General features: G+C 45.4%; 1 protein-coding gene across 2 annotated transcripts in view; it reads right to left on the reverse strand.

Moving 5' to 3' along the window:
• Positions 1–6850: 6850 nt before the first annotated feature.
• The window catches only part of AIFM1 (apoptosis inducing factor mitochondria associated 1), a 36597-nt gene continuing 22931 nt past the window's right edge, over positions 6851–20516 (reverse strand). Inside the window, exons 7-16 of one of the 2 annotated variants that reach the window (XM_032757605.2) lie at positions 18064–18148; positions 17324–17400; positions 16119–16227; positions 14916–15023; positions 14481–14569; positions 13883–14023; positions 11157–11299; positions 9404–9528; positions 7686–7882; positions 6851–7343 (exon numbers count right to left, since the gene is read on the reverse strand). In XM_032757605.2, the coding sequence (XP_032613496.1) occupies positions 7272–7343; positions 7686–7882; positions 9404–9528; positions 11157–11299; positions 13883–14023; positions 14481–14569; positions 14916–15023; positions 16119–16227; positions 17324–17400; positions 18064–18148 (1146 nt within the window). In that variant the 3' untranslated portion in view covers positions 6851–7271. The remainder of the gene's footprint in view (positions 7344–7685; positions 7883–9403; positions 9529–11156; positions 11300–13882; positions 14024–14480; positions 14570–14915; positions 15024–16118; positions 16228–17323; positions 17401–18063; positions 18149–20516) is intronic. The other variant, XM_032757604.2, reaches the window with a different exon arrangement.

Consider the following 20516-nt stretch of genomic DNA (forward strand, 5'->3'; position numbering starts at 1 on the left):
TTCCTTCCAGAGGGGCATAGTCCTTAAGCATCCTTTCCCACCTAGCAAATCGTGGTACTGGATTGGCATTGTTTGCCTGTATGCAATTTCCTTGTCTGTACGGTAAGAGCCAAAGCTGGGTGTTGAAGTTTGCAAGCTTCCTGGCTTGCTTGTCACTGCACTTCAGGGCACGGCTCTGCCAAGGCCATGGTCAATATGGAAATGGCCATGGACTAGGAGCAAGGAGGGTGGGAGGTAGAAGGGCTGGTCTCAAGGCTTGGGCTTATATGGCATGAGGGAGCTTTTCTGAGCTCCTACCTTGGTATTAGGTTGAAAGCCTGGGTTATGATGGCTGTCCACACAGCAGCTCTGTAGGGCATGTTTGTTGGGGATTGGGAGCCCGTAGGAATGTATGTGCTAGGATCATGGCTGACAATAGTCCCACTGTCAAGCCTTCCTTGGTGGAAATTCTGGGTTTGAAGCCAAACTTTAGCTTAGGGGCTGAAGGATGACCCGTTTCATGGAGCCCAGTTTTGAGGCTGTCAAACTCTCCGTGGAGAGGAAATAAGACAATGTACAATGTACAATTTCTAGGGGTCCCAGGTCCAAATGTAACTGGGTAGGTCAAAGAAAAAGAAACTATAAACAAAAGCCATAAACTAAAAACAAAACAAAAACCAGCAAAACCTGTATATCTAGTAGAGCCAAAGGGACAGCAGAGGCATGGGGAGATGGCTGCCAAGGGCCTTGGGTTCCATTAGCAGCCTCTCTAGACCTTAGAGGTAAACAGCAACTGAGAGATGGAGAGATGAAGAAAGTCCCATGCAAACACCGAAAGACTGTTGCATACACAGGAGGTCAGGGCTGAAGGTGAGAGATGACCTAGTCTGTTCTCATTTTACAGATGAGGAAGCAGAGAGCTCAGAAACTAGTTGCCCAAAGCCATCCAGGCAGTGAGCGGCAGCACTGCGGCTGAAATCCGGAAGAGTGTTCTTTTCACTGTGCTCCTCTGCTTTGGGAGAAAACACATGAGCAGGGAGCAGCCCCTGGAACCCGAAGAGGAAACACAGGGAAAAGGGAAACGGGTGGCCAGGCACGGTGGCTCACACCGGTAATCCCAACACTTTGGGAGGCCGAGATGGGTGGATCACCTGAGGTCAGGAGTTCAAGACCAGCCTGGCCAACATGGCGAAATCCCATCTCTATTAAGAATACAAAAAACATTAGCATGGTGGCTTGGTGGCGGGCACCTGTAATCCCAGCTATTCGGGAGGCTGAGGCAGGAGAATCGCTTGAACCCGGGAGGTGGAGGTTGCAGTGAGCTGAGATCACACCACTCACTACACTCCAGCCTGGGCAACAGAGCGAGACTCCGTCTCAAAAAAAAAAAAAAAAAAAAGGAAAACAAGAGGGGAAGACTGCAGAGATTCTGAGAGGAGGAGGGAGAATGAAAGATCTGAGGAAGAGTGAAGAGGGAGATGTGTAATCTCTGGGTGAAAGGAATGTCAGCTCCATCTTCTATGAAGCAGAGCACTCTCCATATTCTTTCCAAAGTGATGACAGAGAAGACACAACCATAAAACAGGGGAACTATGATTTGGTCGGTGAAGGAAAAGCCTAGAATAGGCCAGTCACAGTGGCTCATGCCAGTAATCCCAGCATTATGGGAGGCTGAGATGGGAGGATCGCTTGAACCCAGGAGTTTGGGAACAGCCCGGGCAACAAAGTGAGACCCCATCTCTATTTTTTTAAAAAATGCCTAGAATAGACAGAATCAGAACAGTAAAGCAACTGGAGAAGCAATGAAGTTCCAATCGGAACTCACTTATCATACTCCCAGCAGTTAGGTGACACTGATAATCCCTATTGACTTGTCTGTGGCCACCACTCGGTTATAAAGCCATTAAAGGAAGACAGGGACAATATATTACTCATCTTCCTATCTCCAGAGCCCAGTACAGTACTATGGCATGCATTAATTGCTCAGAAAATGTTAAAGAAATGAATACATTTATTTGTATATTATTTATAAATTCAATACCTATGCTAGATACTCCCTGAGAAGCATCTCTGTGTTGTACTGCAAATGCCAAGACATCCTAGGTGAGAACCTGCCTGGGAAGCCAGGTCCCTCTGTCCCCCAACACAAGACACAACTCCTGGGCTTTCCCCAACCGAAACACAGACCTTGGAGGCTCCACCAGGACTAGGTAAGGTCTTCAGAAAGGCACAGGACTAGGTGAAATTCACTGGGGTCTCTGCCTGACAGTGGTCCTCCAGAGGATAGTTTGGCTATTTGTGTCCAAATTGTCAACCCCCTCTGGTCAAAGACCACCAGGAACATGGTCAAACAAATTAGGTTTATTGCTCATTGCAGCAAGAAAGAAGGCGCCCCATGGGGGAACCCTGCCATGCCTCAGGAAGAGGGCGCTAGAAAAGACTTAGAGGATTCAGGTTGGGTCAGGGGATTTGGAGGAAGGTTTAAGGATGTCAGGCTTTGTTCTGGACTGGATGCTGGTGATTCTGTGATTGGATTGGGTATCTTATCAACTCAATCTTATCCAAGAGGAGGGCAGACAAGAGCGAGGCTGAAGCCGCAATTGGTAAGGAAGCAGCAGCTACTCAGAAAAACCAGGATGGGGGTGGGGGGTGTTTGGTCATTTTCAAGGTTCAGGCAATCTTCATGTTTTTGTCTGTGTTCACATGATTATGGAGCAGTCTTGTTTTTGTCTCAATCCACCATGGTCACAGAGTAGCCTTGTATAATGCTGATGTCCTATGAATGTATGTTCAGCACAACACCCAGATCTAGCTGTGAGTGCCAGGCCAGTTGGTAGCAACACCAAGTCCTGGCCGACAGTACCGGGCGAGCTTCCAGAGACACCAGAGGCTGCTTTTCTTTCTGCAAATGTTCATTTTGAGAGGATCTCTGGTTTCCATCGAGGGCTTGGCAGTCCAGTATCTAAATATTTAGACCCTCCCTGTCCTCTTTGACCTAGTCACACCCATACGTAGAACCAGCCAGGCAGGGGAATGTCATCACTGGCTTGGGCTGAGTGAGTGTATCTGTGTGTGGTTTTGTGTACGCGTGTCTGTGCCCGCCAGGAATTCCCTGATAAGATGGGAAAGAGACCAGAGGCAGTCTTACTTCACCTCTGGGCCCAGCAGAACTTCCCCTCTGCCCAGAAAGCAAGGCACTGGGAGCGAGTCCCAACAATCTCTAGGGCAGCAAGGGTGCCTGGCTTTAGGTGGAGTCAGGGAAGGACGTACAGAAGGGATATGGCAGCAGCCAAACTGGAGAGGAGCGGGAAAGGGAAGGGGCAGTGGGGGAAGGGAGGGGAGAGTTCCTTTGTATAAATGGGTCTCTTGAGAAGCTGCTGATTTTCCTTCAAGGAAGCAGCCTGCAGTAGGTCACTGTGGAGTCCCACCCCCAGCCCTTTCTGTTTAAAGCCTCTTGTCTCCAAAACAGGCCCTGTTGATTAGAACAACAACAAAAAAATCACAAATGTTGACCTCATCCTTCACTAAGAGGCTTAATCTAACCCCTTTCCAATCAAACTTCCTTCCTTCCCTCAGTTCCACCTCTCCACCTTTAAAAACATTAGGACACCCCCTGCTGTGGTTTACAGGTAGCCAGGCAGAGGTTAGGACCATCACTAAGTGGTGCCAAGGACCATCTGATGCTGTTTGTGAAATGGCCAAGGAAAGCGGGGTTGAAGTCAAATGGGTGGGCTCTAGATGACTGCTCTTTGGGCAAAGCCTGCCTCTTCTTCCCAGGGTGGGACTAGCCCTGCACCACATTGTGGTGTGGCCCAGCTTATCACAGACCAGTTATTGAGGGCCAAACCTCGACTGGCGCACTGCTTGTCTGTGGAGTGAGAAATCAGACCCTAGAGGCCAGTGGCTCATGCCTGTAATCTCAGCACTTTGGGAGGCCGAGGCGGACAGATCACCTGAGGTCAGGAGTTCGAGACCAGCCTGGCCAACGTGGCGAAACCCCATCTCTACTAAAAGTACAAAAATTAGCCAGGTGTGGTGGCGTGTGCTTGTAATCCCAGCTACCCGGGAGGCTGAGGCAGGAGAATCGCTTGAACCCGGGAGGTGGAGGTTGCAGTGAGCCGAGATCACCCACTGCACTCCAGCCTGGGCAACAGAGCGAGATTCCATCTCAAAAAAAAAAAAAACAAAAAAAACAAAAGAAAAAAGAAAAGAAAAAAAAAAAAAGAAAAGAAAGAAAGAAGTTGGACCCCAGGATCCTCAGGGGTTTGGGCAGATTAAATGCATCCTGGGATAAGTGGCAAGTTGTGACAGTGAGTGAAGTGGTGATGATCTGAACATCCTCCCATAAACAACCTGAATTACAGAGATCAGAGGTTACAAGACAGAGGTTACAGTCAGCCCTGTTATCTAGCATCATCCAGCCAATCGACCAAGGACTTGCTCAGCACTCCACCAGGGTGCATCAATATGGTCCCCATCCTGAGAAGAAAACATGGGCTCTGCTCTGGGACAGGTGACAATTCCTTTAGAATGACTTAAAGAACAATTACACTCAAAGGTGCTAAGTGCAACTGGAGTTCAGAGAGAAATCATGCATGGGCACTAGTCCAACTGGTACCATGCCACCAAGGCAGGACTTGATGTAGGCCTTGAAAGATGAGTAGGATTTGGATAGGTAAAGGGAGGAGAGATGGCGTTCCAGATGTGAAGAGCATGAACACAAGTTTAAAGGTGGCAATAAACCAGGTGTGTGTGTGTGTGTGTGTGTATGTCCACATTAAAAGTCATAGGGAAGGTCAGCCAAGCAGAGTGGGCTTAGTACTACAGGAGACTTTGAACCTGATGTGGTTGGTGACAGGGAATCACTGTACATTTTTAAACAGGGAGGGGACATGGAACAAGTGGTGCTTTAGGAAGTGGCCTAACAGCAGTGGTTGACTCAGGATGGCTGCTGTGGCTGATCTCTCCATTCTTGGCATGGCCACAGTACTTTTTGTGTCCTTCTATGAATGTAGCTCATTGTATTGGAGTTCTGCACCCACGTGTCTGCATTCCTCACCAACACCAGGAGGTCCTTAAAAGCAGTGGCTATGTTTTATCCATCTTTCTATTCTGACATCTACCTGGCTCACAGTAGGCACCCAATGAACATTGATTAGATGAATAGATCATTTAATTTCAATCTACTGAACTACAATGACATACCATACAAGGATAACTACTGTCAAAGAATTTGACAAAACCGTATACAACACTAAAGCAAGACAAATCACAATTTGATCTTTCCTTAATGATTTGTGGAACACTAGGATCTTAGCCTTACCCCCATCTCTATAAGCAGCAATTACTGCTGTATAATTTCTATGTCACAGGATACTAGATCAGTTTTCTTTTTTTCTTTTTTTTTTTTGAGACGGAATATCGCTGTGTTGCCCAGGCTGGAGTGCAGTGGCGCAATCTTGGCTCACTGTAACCTCCACCTCCCAGGTTCAAGCAATTCTCCTGTCTCAGCCTCCTGAGTAGCTGGGACTACAGGTGCATGCCACCATGCCCGGCGAATTTTTGTATTTTTAGTAGAGATGGGGTTTTACCACGTTGGCCAGGATGGTCTCGAACTCCTGACCTCAGGTTATCCACCTGCCTCGGCCTCCCAAAGTGCTGGGATTACAGGCATGAGCCACTGCGCCTGATCCTAGATGAGTTTTCTACATATGTATTTGGATATATCATTTGGATATGATCACATTCGACTAAACCTGTATCCATATAGTATTGTACGGTATACCTGTAGTGCAAATTCTTATGGTGGAGATTTGGCCTGTTCTCCCAGTGTTCAGAAGGGATTTGGTTGAAGCTGAAACTGCCCTTAATCAAACCCAATATTTTAAAAAAAATCCAGACTGGTAATAATTTTCTCTTTATATACATGGAGTTTCACAACAGGACTCTTGAAAGTAGTAACAAATTCCTCTTAAATAAGATTTGATGTTTTTAGGCCAGGTGCGGTGACTCACACCTGTAATCTCAGCACTTTGGGAGGCCGAGGCGGGCAGATAACCTGAGGTAGGGAGTTTGAGACCAGCCTGACCAACATGGAAAAACCCCATCTCTACTAAAAATACAAAATTAGCCAGGCGTGGTGGCGCATGCCTGTAATCCCAGCTATTCGGGCGGCTGAGGCAGGAGAATCACTTGAATCTGGGAGGTAGAGGTTGTGGTGAGCCTAGGTCGCACCATTGCACTCCAGCCTGGGCAACAAGAGCAAAACTCCATCTCAAAATAATAATAATAATAATAATAATAATAATAATAATAATAATAATAATATTTGATTTTTAAAAGTTAAGCAATCTAAAATGGCAAACAATGAGTTGACTTGTGAAACTTTGAATCGTATTCCCAGGAAATAATCTGTAAAGTGAGGTATGCCCATAAGCATATTTTAGAGAAAAGGAGCTTAAGAGAGGACAGATGTCTGGCATGAGGACAGCAGGCAGAAGAGTCAAGAGATGATGGTCCTTCCATGAGTCCGTCTCCAGATTTAACTGTGAAGAACCAGGTCTCTGAACTCAGATTTGTAGTAAGTGCCCTTTCTGTCCCCTGCAGGACCCAATCCAGTTCTGGGACAGGAGTTGTTCCAGGTAAAACAGAGTCTATTCCATACATTTATTTGTTCACTCATTCGACAATGATCTATGAAGCACTTACTATGAAGCAGACCCTGTGCTAAGCTCTGGAGATAAAACCGTGAGCAAGGCCTTAACGTCAGGGCTCCTGCTTCCAGGAAGTCATGGGCTAGCAGGTAGACAGATACACAAGGATGAGGCTTGGAAGGCTGGGAAAGTCTTCAGAGATAGTGAACTTCCTGAGAGGAGAGGAGGGGAGTCAAGTGTTGTGGGCCGAGGCCACAGCAGGTGTGTGCAGAGAGGTCTGGAGGGGTGAGGGAAGTTCGGAAATGAAAGCAGTTTTGCGTGTGGAGTAGGGCATGAATACATGGCTGAGAAAAATCCTGCGCTTGGTCGGTGCTGCAGTTTGCTTGCTTTCTAATGTGTGGCTTTCCACCTTCACCCACCTGCCCCCTTGACAAGAGAACAGAATTTAATTTAGAAGAATCAGAATTTATTTCACTATGTGAACATTAAGAATTTGCCTACATAGTTGAAAATATTCACAAAGGACTTGATCATTCACACTCATACACAGAGAAAGTCTGCTGAATAAAAAAATGCTCCTTTACCCATCCGACCTCCTCTCAGGGGCGGCAGTGGGTTTGCCAATTCCACTGTGGGGCTTCAGTCTTCATGAATGTTGAATAGTTTGGCTACTTCATTGAGATCTTCATGCTGCTCACCGTCCTTAATGATCTGAGGGAGAGAGAGTAACAACAGGTCCCCAACTCACTCCATGTGTGTTCAGGCCATGCCCACACAATGGGGCCACCTGGGGCAGTCCCCATATCACACTGGGAGGGAGTTGTGGGAACAGCTCTCTATTAACCCCAAACAAGCAGCCTGCCAAATCCCAGGTCACCCAGCCAAGTCCCAAGTGAAAAAGAATGTTCCTGAGCCAAGGCTATACCTTTGTTCTGCTCAGGCACAATTTGACCTGGGCGGGGCACAATGCATCTCAGAGCACCCGATGAAGTTACAGGAGTGTTTCTGAGCCGTACTTCCCATCTTCCTCTAAGAGTTATGACGGGCACCTACCTTCCTTGCTATTGGCATTCGGTTAAAGATGTTCCATAGCACAATCCCCACGACCACTTTGTCCCTGAGGTAGAAGATGACACCTTTGCCGTAGTCCTCCCCCTGGACAGGGGCCTGTGGAACTGCCGGGGTGCTGGGAGGAATAGTAATTTCTGAGGCCTCGGACTCTGTCTCACTCTCTGATCGGATACCAGTTCCTGTGGCCAGCCCCCAAAACAAATAAACATAGAAGCAAAATCAAAACTTCAGTTATTATGAGCTTGGGAAATTCTAGAAGCCAACAGTCTTTCGAGGCCTGTTTCAAGCTACTTCTAGAGGATTTGTTTCTCTATGCCCCCTCAGTAAACCCTGGCCTTCACCAGCCCCTCTCCAGTGACAAAGCCAAGGAAAGGTCCTCCTTGCCAGCTCCTGGGCACAGGGTCAGTCTGACCCAAAACTTCCCTCCCTTATTATCTCATTTTAAATTCATGCTATGAATATTTCCTGGTATCTGGATTTCTTCAAACTGCAGAAGGCTGGTTCTTGTCCTCTAAGAAATAATTCTAGAGCTGCGTGGTCCAAATACAGTAGCCACTAGCCACAGCCATGTAAATGAACATCATTTCAAACTAAGTAAGATGTAAAATTCAGTTCCTTATCTGCACTCACCATATTTCATGAGCTCAAAAGCTACATGTGGCTAGTGGCAAACGTACTGGACAGAGCAGAGATGGAACATTTCCATCGCAGCAGAAAGTGCTATTGGACAGTGCTATTAGACAGATACTTTAGACAAAGCAGAAGGCACTTCCATATGGAAAAACCATAGTGGAGGCATTTCTTCCTAGAGAAAGAGGGGAAGGGAAGGGTGACATAGGAAGGGGGCACCTTGCTTTCTGAGAACCACCAGCCTCCAAATAATACTGTCCAGTGGACAGAGCAGTGACATGAATCCACTTACTAGGTTACTAGGAGAGATCAGAATTAAGGAATATGGAATACATTAGAATTACACAGGAAAAGGACCTACATATCCATATAATGTCTTGCTTTCTCCTTCTTAAAGAGCACCTTGCCCTTGAGACACCTCTAGCAAAAGGACGCAGAGGTTAAATAACTTGAGCTAAGGTCAAGGAATAAGGTCTCGGAGTTAATGAAAGAGACATCTGTGGGAGAGAAGTCCATTCCAAGAGAGATGCCTCCCATCTAAAGAAAACCTGGCATTAAGATCTGCCAAATGGAATGAGAGGCAGCTAAATAACTACTCAGCCCAGTTCCTCCCTGCCCAGGACCCATGGAGGATAGCCAGTCTTAAGCTAAGGCTCTCAGGCCGTGTTCTTCAGATTCGCCTGAAGCAAAATAATAAAAATGACAACTGAAAGAAAGAAAAATAAAAACGCAACCTAAAACGTTCAGGTTTTCTTGTTTTCTTCCTTAGAAAGGTCTTTCCAGAGACAAACAAAACAACAGTGTCGTTGAGCTAGCCACTGTCCAATGTCTAGGACAGATACCCGCAATATTTGAATCTATGCTTTGACCAGGATACCTGATTTTGCCAAATCTCAGACCACTAAAGAGTGAGGACTTGGGGTTTGGTTTCTTTTAAAGAACAACATGAAGAGAGGCTTTCACTGACAACCCCCTCTGGCCAATACAGAAACCCCTTGTTCAGGAGAATCTGGACCACTCACTGCTTCTCAACACTCTCCGAGAGGAGAGGAGTGCTGGGACTTTCTTACCTGACTGCTCTGTGGCAGATTTGGGGTTGTCTTGTGCAGTTGCTTTTGCAAAAACACCAACTGTGGGCAAACTACTGTCCACAAGACCAATAGCTTCGTAGCCAACATCGGGGCCCAAATCACTCCTAAGAAGAGAGAAGAGGGTGTTCTGTCAAGGGACTGTAAGGAATGACACAGTACCACATATTCTCCATGACACTGCATTTTTTTTTTTTTTTTTGAGACAGAGTTTCACTCGTTGCCCAGGCTGGAGTGCAATAGGTGCGAACTCAGCTCATTGCAACCTCTGCCTCCTGGGTTCAAGTGATTCTCCAGGCTCAGCCTCCTGAGTAGCTGGGACTACAGGCGCCCACCACCACGCCCGGCTAATTTTTTTGTATTTTTAGTAGAGACGGGGTTTCACCGTGGTCTCGATCTCCTGACCTCGTGATCCACCCGCCTCGGCCTCCCAAAGTGCTGGGATTACAAGCGTGAGCCACTGCGCCCGGCCAATTTTTGTATTTTTAGTAGAGACGGGGTTTTACCATGTTGGCCAGGCTGGTCTTGAACTCCTGACCTCAAGTAATCTGCCCGCCTTGGCCTCCCAAAGTGCAGGGATTACAGACGTGAGCCACCGCGCCCGACCAACACCACACTCTTATGCCAACCAAACAACTTAGTATGCATATCACAAGAGATGCCAAACTGATTTGCTGTTGCTAGAGCATCTAGGGATGACCATGAGAAAGTAAGATTAACCCTAATAGCATTGACTTTTCCTTAAAAAGCCATTATACACGACCACATATCGACGCAGTGATTGAAACGTTCTTGAATTTATTCATGCTTTTATCCCATGCCACATTTGGAAAGTGATGAGGTTCCCACTTTTGCTATTCACTACTTTTGTCTTGAAATTCCCTTTTTGAAGCTTTAGTGTTCCACATTTATGGAATTCAGAATTTGAGATATTTTATGGTTTCATTAACCTACAGTATTTCCCCTTAGCCTCCAACTTTTCTTTTTAACTTTTAAAAACTTTTTATTTAAAAAATTCAGATGAGCTCTTGCTATGTTGCCCAGGTTGGTCTTGAACTTCTAGGCTTAAGCAATCCCCCAGCCTCGGCCTCCCAAAGTGCTGGGATTAGAGGCATGAGCAACCACACCAGACCAGCCTTCATCTTTTAGGACTGGAATGCTTTCTGACATTCTTTTTTTTTTTTTTTTGAGACGGAGTCTCGCTGTCGCCCAGGCCAGAGTGCAGTGGTGTGATCTCGGCTCACTGCAACCTCCACCTCCCGGGTCCAAGCAATTCTCCTGCCTCAGCCTACCAAGTAGCTGGGATTACAGGCACGTGCCACCACGTCCAGCTAATTTTTGTATTTTTAGTAGAGACGGGGTTTCACCATGTTGGTCAGGCTGGTCTCGAACTCCTGGCCTCGTGATCCGCCCACCTCGGCCTCTGAGCTATTTTGCCGGAAGTGCTGGTGCCATCTCCATTCATTCACCTAGTCTAACATATGCCAGACAGAACACTTAAAATAATTTTTTTTCTCTTTTAATGTTTTACAAAAGGATCAGTTTGGTGAAAAACTAAATAGGACATTTCTGCCAGATGGCTACCTGAGGGTAGAATGTGTGGACATGAGACAGACTTTTTTCCCTTCTGTATGAAGCTAACTGGCTCATAATAAAACCAAGCCATAACTCTGTGTTATGGTCCTAGAGATACTGAGTTGTAATCAGTTGGGTCCCCAAGGCACACCACTATTACCAGAACATTGACTGATGCCAGTACGGCTTAGCAGCTCCAGTCATATTTTCTCCAGCCAATCTTCCACTCACAACAGCGTGATCATGGTGCTCTACCCGCCTCCTTCCCAACTTTATATCGTAGAAGCATGCAGCATCTCCTGCCTGTGGAAACAAATACATAACATGAACACATATAAAAAAAAAAAGCAAGTTAAAGACAAAATATAAACTTTGGAGGCTCAAAGAACACTTGTGATGGTAACTAATTCATGTTTTCCATCTACAGGCCAGAGTTGTACTTTAACAAAAACAGCTGATAACCCATTTAAATTTTTTTTTTTTTTTTTTTTGAGACAGGGTCTCACTCTATTGCCTGGGCTGGAGTGCAGTGGTGCAATCATGGCTCACCACAGCCTGGACCTCCAGGCTCAGATGATCCTCCCACCTCAGCCTCCCAAGTAGCTGGGACTACAGGAATGCACCACCATGCCCGGCTAAATTTTTTTTTTTTTTTTTTTGGTAGAGATGGGGTGTTGCCATGTTGCCCAGGCTGGTTTTGAACTCCTGGGCTCAAGCAATGTGCCTGCCTCAGCCTTCCAAATTGCTGGGATTACAGGCATGAGCCACCACGCCTGGCCTGAGATCTCATTTTAAAATATCTATTCCAGGCCAGGTGCAGTGGCAAATGCCCGTAATCCCAGCACTTTGGGAGGCCAAGGTGGGCGGATCACAAGGTCAGGAGTTCGAGACAAGCCTGGCCAATATGGTGAAACTCCATCTCTACTAAAAATACAAAAAATTAGGCAGGTGTGGTGGCAAGCGCCTATAATCCCAGCTACTTGGGAGGCTGAGACAAGAGAATGGCTTGAACCCGAGAGGCGGAGGCTGCAGTGAGCCAAGATCGTGCCACTGTACTCCAAACTGAGAAACACAGCGAGACTCCGTCTCAAAAAAAAAAAAAAGAAAAAAAAAATCTATTCTGCTTCCATAAAGCTAACCTAAATCTTCTATAGTTCGGTTTACTTATGCCTACTTCCTGTTCTTTCCTTAACAGACAGGATATTTAATAACCATGATTTGCAGAATATTCTTTTCTATATGTAGAAACCAGTTTTTGGATGTGACTGCCTCTCACCTAGAAATGTTTTCTTAGATTTCTTTTTGTCATTCAGTATTCATTCATTCGACAAATATTTATGGAGTACTTATTATATACAAAAGTATTATGTTGTCCGGGTTGCTGAGACAAAACTGACATGGACCTTGACTATGAGGAGCATACAACCTAGTACAGAAAGATACAGCCTTGCTCATAACTACAGAGCAATGTAAACAGTAATGTGCCATATGAGAGGTACAGATTAAAGGAGTCAAGTATTTCAAGCAGAGGGCGAGAACCTCCAGCCGGGGGTGAACTGGGCCAGCTTCACGAAGGATGTGGTATTTGAGCTCTCTAACCCTTTGTTCATCTTTGTGGCTATTTAGACTCCCCCAAAGCAACCTAAAAGTCCAACGAGCAACGGTAAACTGTGAAATTCACTTAATGGAATATATAGTCATTAAACTGTTTACAAAGTCTGAAGCAACATAGAAAATGCTTACCTTTATGGTGTTAAGTGGAAAAGAGCAGAATATTATATATAGTATGCTTGCCACGAATAAAACAAACCAACAATAAAACCTACATGCAAGGAAACAAAGGGTAGGAAATACACCAAAATATTAATGGTTGCTGCAGGTGACTTTCCTCTCCTTTCTCCTTCTTGTCTGTCTTCTACACTGACCACATATTACTTTTTTTTCTTCTTTTTTGAGACTGAGTCTTGCTCTGTTGTTGCCCAGGCTGGAGGGCAGTGGCATGATCTCCGCTCACTGCAGCCTCTGCCTCCTTAGTTCAAGCGATTCTCCTGCCTCACTCAGCCTCCCAAGTAGCTGGGATTACAGGCCTGTGCCACCACAGCCGGATAACTTTTGTATTTTTAGGAGAGACAGGGTTTCACCATGTTAGCCAGGCTGGTCTCAAACTCCTGATCTCAAGTGATCCACCTGCCTCAGCCTCCCAAAGTGCTGGGATTACAGGCGTAAACCACTTCGCCTGGCCCACATATTACTTTTATAACAGGTTAAAAAAATCTAGTACATCTTTTTTTTTTTTAAAGCAAGGTTTGGAGGGGGAAAAAATTCCTCCAAGGTACCTACGTCCTTAGTTGCAGAGTCCATAAACAAACACAATACACTTGTAACTAGCAATGGGGAAATTACCTCATGGTTCCTACATACTATAGTCTTGTTTGTATCATAATAGATTGTAAAAAACAGCTAAAAATAGTACTCAAGGAAAATGAAAACAGAGTAATTTTCCTTTCTAGGGAACAGGTTATAAAATTGCTTCATCCTCCATCCTCCGGATTCACGTTTGAGCAAAGGGAACAGCAGATCCATCTGAAGACTATGTGCATGCCCACCAGGGGTTATGCCAGTAGCTGCTGCCAATAAGTAGAACCGGAAGAGCTCTACCCCTGCAGGCATGCACACTGTTCATTTCATCTGCCACTAGCTCGCAGATAAGGCCATACCTGGTCTTCTGAATCAAGCAGTTCACACATTTCTATTCTGTACCCTCAGCCTCTAAACACTCTGACCCTATTTGGTTAGGCTGTTGATGAGCTTTAGCACACCACCAGGCAGACTTGTTCACAGGCTAGGGAGAATGAACTATGCCTGGTCATGCTGTAGCACACTTACCACCCAGATGTTAGAGCGTGCTTGTAGCTCTGCATTTACCCGGAAGCCACCAAAATCTGAGTCTATTTCCAGGCCACCAGTCTTGGCCAACTCAACATTGGGCTCCAGGCCCACAGCTGCCACTATGTGGTCAGTTTCTACCTGAGGCAAAAAAGAAATAATTCAGTCAATTACCACAGTTTCCATTTATGCCTACAGGCATCACAATGGACCATCATGCCATTAAGAATTGGGACTTCAAAAAATCATGGGTTAACTTACCTCTGGTAAATGGATTTTAAGTTCTATTTCATAAGCCTCCACCACCCCATCCCATGCACATCCCCCATGTCATTCGAACAGAAATCTGCCATCCTAGCCAGGACTCAAAACTCTGTGAGACAGACAGAATGGGGCTAAGGGCAAGTGGTTCACAGGAGCCTACTCTGGCTCTCATCATTCTGTTTTAATGGAGGGATAGTTAATTCGGAAAATTATATCAGGCTAATGGCAACTGCCAGGAAAACTAATCTACTGGCGTCAAATGAAGGAGTAAGAATGAGGCAAGGGGAGTGGAGAACTGGAAGGCCTCCTGGCAGGCTATCTTTTCCTTCCTTACCTTCCTGCCGTCTTTCAGCTTGATAAGTAACTTGCCACTGCTGACTCCAACGGATTGCACAATAGCATTGGGCATCACCTTAACCCCCTCTGTAAAGGCAAACAAGACCTGAGAGTGAGCCTACGAGGCTATCATTTTCATGGGAAGTACGGAAACTGACCAGCGGTCTCCTCCACAGTAAAACCAATTATCAGTACACAGGCAGTTTTGGAGAGCTGCAAGAACTTACACCCATGGTTCATTTTCAGCACTTCCAGGAATTTGGGGTATCTGATTCAGAACACCTAGATGAACGTAGCTGACTGGAGAATGGTGGAAACATTTTACAGGCCAGGTGATAGGGCTTATGTCAAAGGGGTTCCCATAGAAGCGAAGTTTGCCTTAGGTCACACTCAAAGGAAATAGAGTGGCAGCATATAGAAACAGTCTCTCTACCTCGTCTGACTTTTTCCATGGTCCAGTTGCTGAGGTATTCGGGGAGGATCTTTCCCATATTTCCTTTCTCAGGGAAGAGCTGAATCACTTCTGTGCCCAAGGCTCGAGCTGGGAAGAAGAAACAGAGTAGTTACAGCAGGAAGCAAAAGTTAATCCTAGGAAGACAGGAAGAGAAGTAAAGGAGCAGCAGGCAGCCCTCACTACAGACAGGGCAGAGCTGCAATCCAGGCCACAGCGCCCACTCACAGGACAGTGGGCATAAGGGCCTCGGTGCTCAAGTTCATTTGTAATGCAAATACAACAGGTATCAGAACTGCTGGCCCCAGATTAAGCTTCAGATGGTGAACTCTGTGCACTTCCACCCATGCAGTCACCTAAGGCTTACACAAGTGCTTTGCAACCTCTGAATAGGAAGCATCCTCCTGAAAAGATGCCCTGATTTCATATATCTGAAAAAGAACATTAAGAAAACTAGTTGCCATGAAACATTCCAAATGGAGCTCACAGATCTCTCAAGCTGGGAATCATCATGTGCCCAAAGAAGTTTTTGGCATTTTACAGGACGCAGCAGTTCAAAGACACCTATAATTCTGTAGTCTGCATTGCCCTTATCATCTTCATAACTCACTTTCCTTAATATTTTATTTCTAAGGAGTCCTGGCATAGAGGGTAGAGGAAAGGAAAGGAAAGAAAGCATTGCTGTTGGCCAGGAGCAGTGACTCACACCTATAATCCCAGCACTCTGGGTGGTCGAGGCAGGTGGATCACTTGAGGTCGGGAGTTCAAGACCAGCCTGACCAACACGGAGAAACCCTGTCTCTACTAAAAATACAAAATTAGCCAGGTGTGGTGGTGCATGCCTGTAATCCCAGCTACTCCAGAGGCTGAGGCAGGAGGATCGCTTGAACCTGGGAGGCGGATGTTGTGGTGAGCAGAGATCGCACCATTGCACTCCAGCCTGGGCAACAAGAGCGAAACTCTATCTCGGAAAAGAAAAAAAAAGCATCGCTGTTAAGTTGCTCAGGTGATAGCTTTTTGGTCACCAAGGGATCCCTCACCAGAACTAATCTCAGTGCTTAGCTTTTCACTATATAAACCTTAACTAAACTCTTTCTACTGATCCTGCCAAACACATCTCTGGGATTCACAGAAAAGCTATATAAGACTAGAGAAAGAAAATCAAGGTCACTCCTCAATACTCACCCTTTCTGCCAAGAGCACAGGCCAGTTCGCTACCCAGGAAGCCCCCACCGATAATCGTAATTGATTTGACTTCCCGTGAAATCTTCTCCAAGCTTCTAAAGTCTCCAATCTGCAGGATCACATCAGTTTAGTCCATTAATTTCCAAAAGGGGCATAGGATAATAATACTAGGAAGTAGTATCTTCTAAATCTTTGGCAAAAGTAAATTTTCTCCTTGTATAAAGTGACTCAATTATAACTTCTATGTTATTAATGCAAATTTATTTCTTCATGGTAAAATTCCTTCTATAAACAGTGGTTCTCAATTGATGGCAGTTTTGTCCCTATCTTCCCCAGGAGGACATCTGGCAATATCTGAAGACATTTTTGGTTGTCAGGGCAAGTAGGTGCTCCCAGCATTTAGTGTGCAGAGGCCAGGATGCTGCTAACATACTACAATGGTATAAGACAGCCTCCACTATAATTATCCAGCTCAAAATGCCAATACTGTAGAGGGTGACAAACCTTGTTCTAGGAAGAACTTAAAAGACAGTACACAGCCTGGCCAACAGGGTAAAACGTCCCTACTAAAAATACAAAAAAAAAAAAAAAAAATTAGCCGGTTGTGGTGGCACGTGCCTGTAATTCTAGCTACTTGGGAGGCTGAGGCACAAGAATTGCTTGAATCCGGGAGGCGGAGGTTGCAGTGAGCCAAGATTGCACCACCGCACTCCAGCCTGGGTGATAGAGCGAGACTTAGTCTCGAAAAAAAAAAAAAAAGACAGGACAAATCTTATCCCTGAAAAATGACAGTTTTCATAAGCACAGTGTTAAGAAGCAGAACACCACATTGCTTTTTATTTAGGTAGTCTTAACTTTTTTCTCAGAAGTCTCTACACAGCACTTGCAATGAAAAATGCCAAGAGGCTGTAAGGGGTTCCAATGAATCAAACACATCAGGAAAAAACAACTATGGAAGAGCAATCAGAAGGATCTATTGCAAGGAATACAAACACTCCATTTTTTCCCTAGGAGCTTAAAACCCTTGAGTGAGGTATCTGAGGTACAGAGAGAGGAAGTGACTTGCTCAAGGCCAGATAACAAGTCTGGAGAAGAGCCATAAACAGAACTTGGATCTCCCAAGTCCCGGGTGGGCACTTGGGGACTGCAAGATTATACTACCTCTTCAAAAACAACACAAGGAAAACACTAAAGCAGACAATTACCTTTCTGAAAAGCGTCGTTCTACTCTTCACCTCTGCTCCAGCCCTATCAATGGCAGACAGACTTCTTGGAGTACCTCCTGGAAATAAGAGAAGGAAAACCCTTTAGCCCAACAAGCAGGAGCTAGCCCAAACAATACTCCCTCCACCACACAAAGGTGGAGCCCTCTTCACTTAGCACCATGGCGGCAACAACAGGATAGGATACGAAGGCTTTGTTTGCCTTCAGCTCGCCTCACAGCAGTTTCCTTTGTCAGTTTCCTTTGAGAAGCAGATTTGAGAGTCTGTCTTCAAGGGGTACACCCTGCCCCTAGGTGGCCAAAAGGCCTTACTTTTGGCTTCCATGTTCTCTTCTAGTTTCTCTCTCATGAGGATTTGCCAGCTAGCATAGCTACATGGGTTTGATAAATTGCTTCTGTCTCCTCTCTTGGTTTCTGATTGCAACTGGCAATGAAGCCACAAACATCACTTTCAGGGCACAGGGCACAGGGTGAGGGTTAAGCAGGGAGAGAAAAAAGGGTAACTTCTTCATGCCTCTACCGGGAGAACAGCAAGGATCATCCAGAAGGGCTGGTGATCCAGGATGCTTTGACACAGCCAGCTTTAGTACCAAGAGAAGACACTCACTTCAGAGAGTCTGGGTTTCCATTTTCTTAAGTAGTAATGCCTTCTATAGAGAAGGCTGGACTCTAAAACTTGAATGAGCTGTATCAGAGAAGAAAGCCATCTCCAGAAATGCTCACCTGTTGCAATCAAGCACTTTTCATAGGTTATTTGAGAGCCATCATTAAGTTTCACCATGTTGTCTCTCACATCCAGCTGTACTACCTGGTACAGTCACACACATACACAAAAGAGGTAGAGATGAATTAGCTTTGAAAAAATTTTATTGAGATATAATTCACATCAAATTCACCATTTTAAAGTGTGGAATTCTGTGGATTTCAGTATATTCACAAGGTTGTGCCACCATCACCACTATCTGATTTCAGAACATTTCCATCACCACCCCAAAACTCCAGGCCAATAAGAAGTTGTCAGCCCAGGACAAGCACAGTGACTCATGCCTGTAATCCCAACACCCTGGGAGGCTGAGGCGGGCAGATCACTGAGGCCACGAGTTCGAGACCAGCCTGGCCAACATGGCAAAACCTCGTCTCTACTAAAAATACAAAAATTAGCCAGGTGTGGTGGCATATGCCTGTGGTCCCAGCTACTGGGGAGGCTGAGGCAGGAGAATCGCTTGAACCTGGGAGGCAGAGGTTGCAGTGAGCCGAGATCATGCCACTGCACTCCAGCCTGGGCAATAGAGCAAGATTCTGTCTCAAAAAACAAAACAAAACAAAACAAACAAACAAACAAACAAAAAAAAAAACAAAAAAAGTTGTTAGCCCAATAAGAAGATTTAGTTCTTGACCTAAAGCAATCCTTAAGAAACCATATCCAAGTAATCATGGCAACCAGTTTCTGGTACCCAGTTTTTTCAGGCAGTCATATGTTGGAAATAGGCAATTGGAAGGCAGGCAACATTAGAGCAAGTCATGACAGTCCCAAAGTCCTGACCCATGTGTGGAAAAGGAGAATCGGAACAGCCTTTCTTATTTGGCTGTTTGGAATTACTTATTATTACTTTGTTAATAACTCTCCTACATCTACAACATTTTTACAGAATGCTTTCTCCAACTTGTAGCCTTCACCAAAACTTGGCTCTCTCTTAAGGAGAGCTTACACATAGAGGCTGTTCGTTCCCCTACACTCCACATCACAAGGCCAGGAGGAGGTGTTGGCATTCTGCAAGCTTCTTGAGGTTACTGGTCTGCTGCTTCCAGATTCTTGTACTTTCATTCTCTTCTGAGGGACATCAGAGGAGTCCTATATTCCTACGAATCACTGTTTTGAGCCACCTCCTGGCTACTCCTCCTGATTCACTGAAGACCTTGGAACCTGGCTCATACTTTTCCTCATCTTGTTATCTCCTAAACCTCTCCTTCTACCTCAATTATTCTACTTGTTGGTCACAATTTTCCATCCCTTCAGCTTTCACTCAGTCTGTCTCCTAGACTTGCTTTCAATTTTCTCTGTTTATTTGACTGGCTGCTCCATTCTAACTAATTTGGGCCAATGGTAGAACATCCAAACTGTTCTTTTGCCAGTACCTTTAATTCCCTTGCACCCTACTCCTTCTTATGGTTAAGAGTTTGAGCTTTGGAGTCAGAGAGAATAGGGCCCCAGTTTTTGCTCCACTCTTTACTAGCTATGAGACCATTCAATTAAGCACCTACTATGTATCAAGTTGAGACAGTGATCCTTGCTGCTTTCAGAGTTTAGTGGCCAAGACAATTTAACAAGCACTAACAATAATCAAGAGTGATCAATGTGATATACGTGGTAAGAACAGTGCAGGTAGCGCTGGGAACATATGACATGTGCAATCTAGCCAGGTTGGGTTGGGTAAAGCTTTCCAGAGGCAATGATGTGAACTGAGATCTAATGGATAAGCAGCTTCTTTAGCCTCCTTTGATTTGTCCTTGGTAAGCTCCCTCTTCAATCCAATCCCGCTACTCAACCCTCACATTGTTCGCTCTCAGATAACCATCTTATGTTCTATTGTATTGCGAAAACAAATGAAGCCATTAGATGTGATCTTCCACAGCTTGCCATGAGGCATGAGGGATCCCCACCACCCCCGCCCAGCCTATTAACATGCTTGTCCCATCCAATAGGTCCCACCTTTGATTCTATGTCCACTTCACGCTTTTATCCAATTGCCATCTCTCTTTTCTCATTTAAATCTTTTGAAAGAGTACTTTACCCTCTTTTCTAACTTCCCAATGGTATCTGTTTTATTTTATTATTTTTTTGAAGTGGAGTCTTGTTCTGTCACCCAGGCTGGAGTGCACTGATGCGATCTTGGCTCACTGCAACCTTCGCCTCCTGGGTTCAAGCGATTCTCGTGCTTCAGCCTCCTGAGTAGCTGGGATTACAGGTGTGCGCCACCACACCTGGCTAATTTTTGTATTTTTAGTAGAGACAAGTTTTCACCATGTTGGCCAGGCTGGTCTCTAACTCCTGACCTCAAGTGATCCACCTGCTTCAGCCTCCCAAAGGTATCTGAACCGCCAAATCTCACAGTGCATTTTACAGTTCTTTTCTTCCCAGATTCCTCTGCCACAGTAACACTGTGGATCACATTCTC

The sequence above is a fragment of the Hylobates moloch genome, unplaced genomic scaffold, assembly GCF_009828535.3.
Source record: "Hylobates moloch isolate HMO894 unplaced genomic scaffold, HMol_V3 SCAFFOLD_7, whole genome shotgun sequence".
Classification (NCBI taxonomy): Eukaryota; Metazoa; Chordata; class Mammalia; order Primates; family Hylobatidae; genus Hylobates; species Hylobates moloch.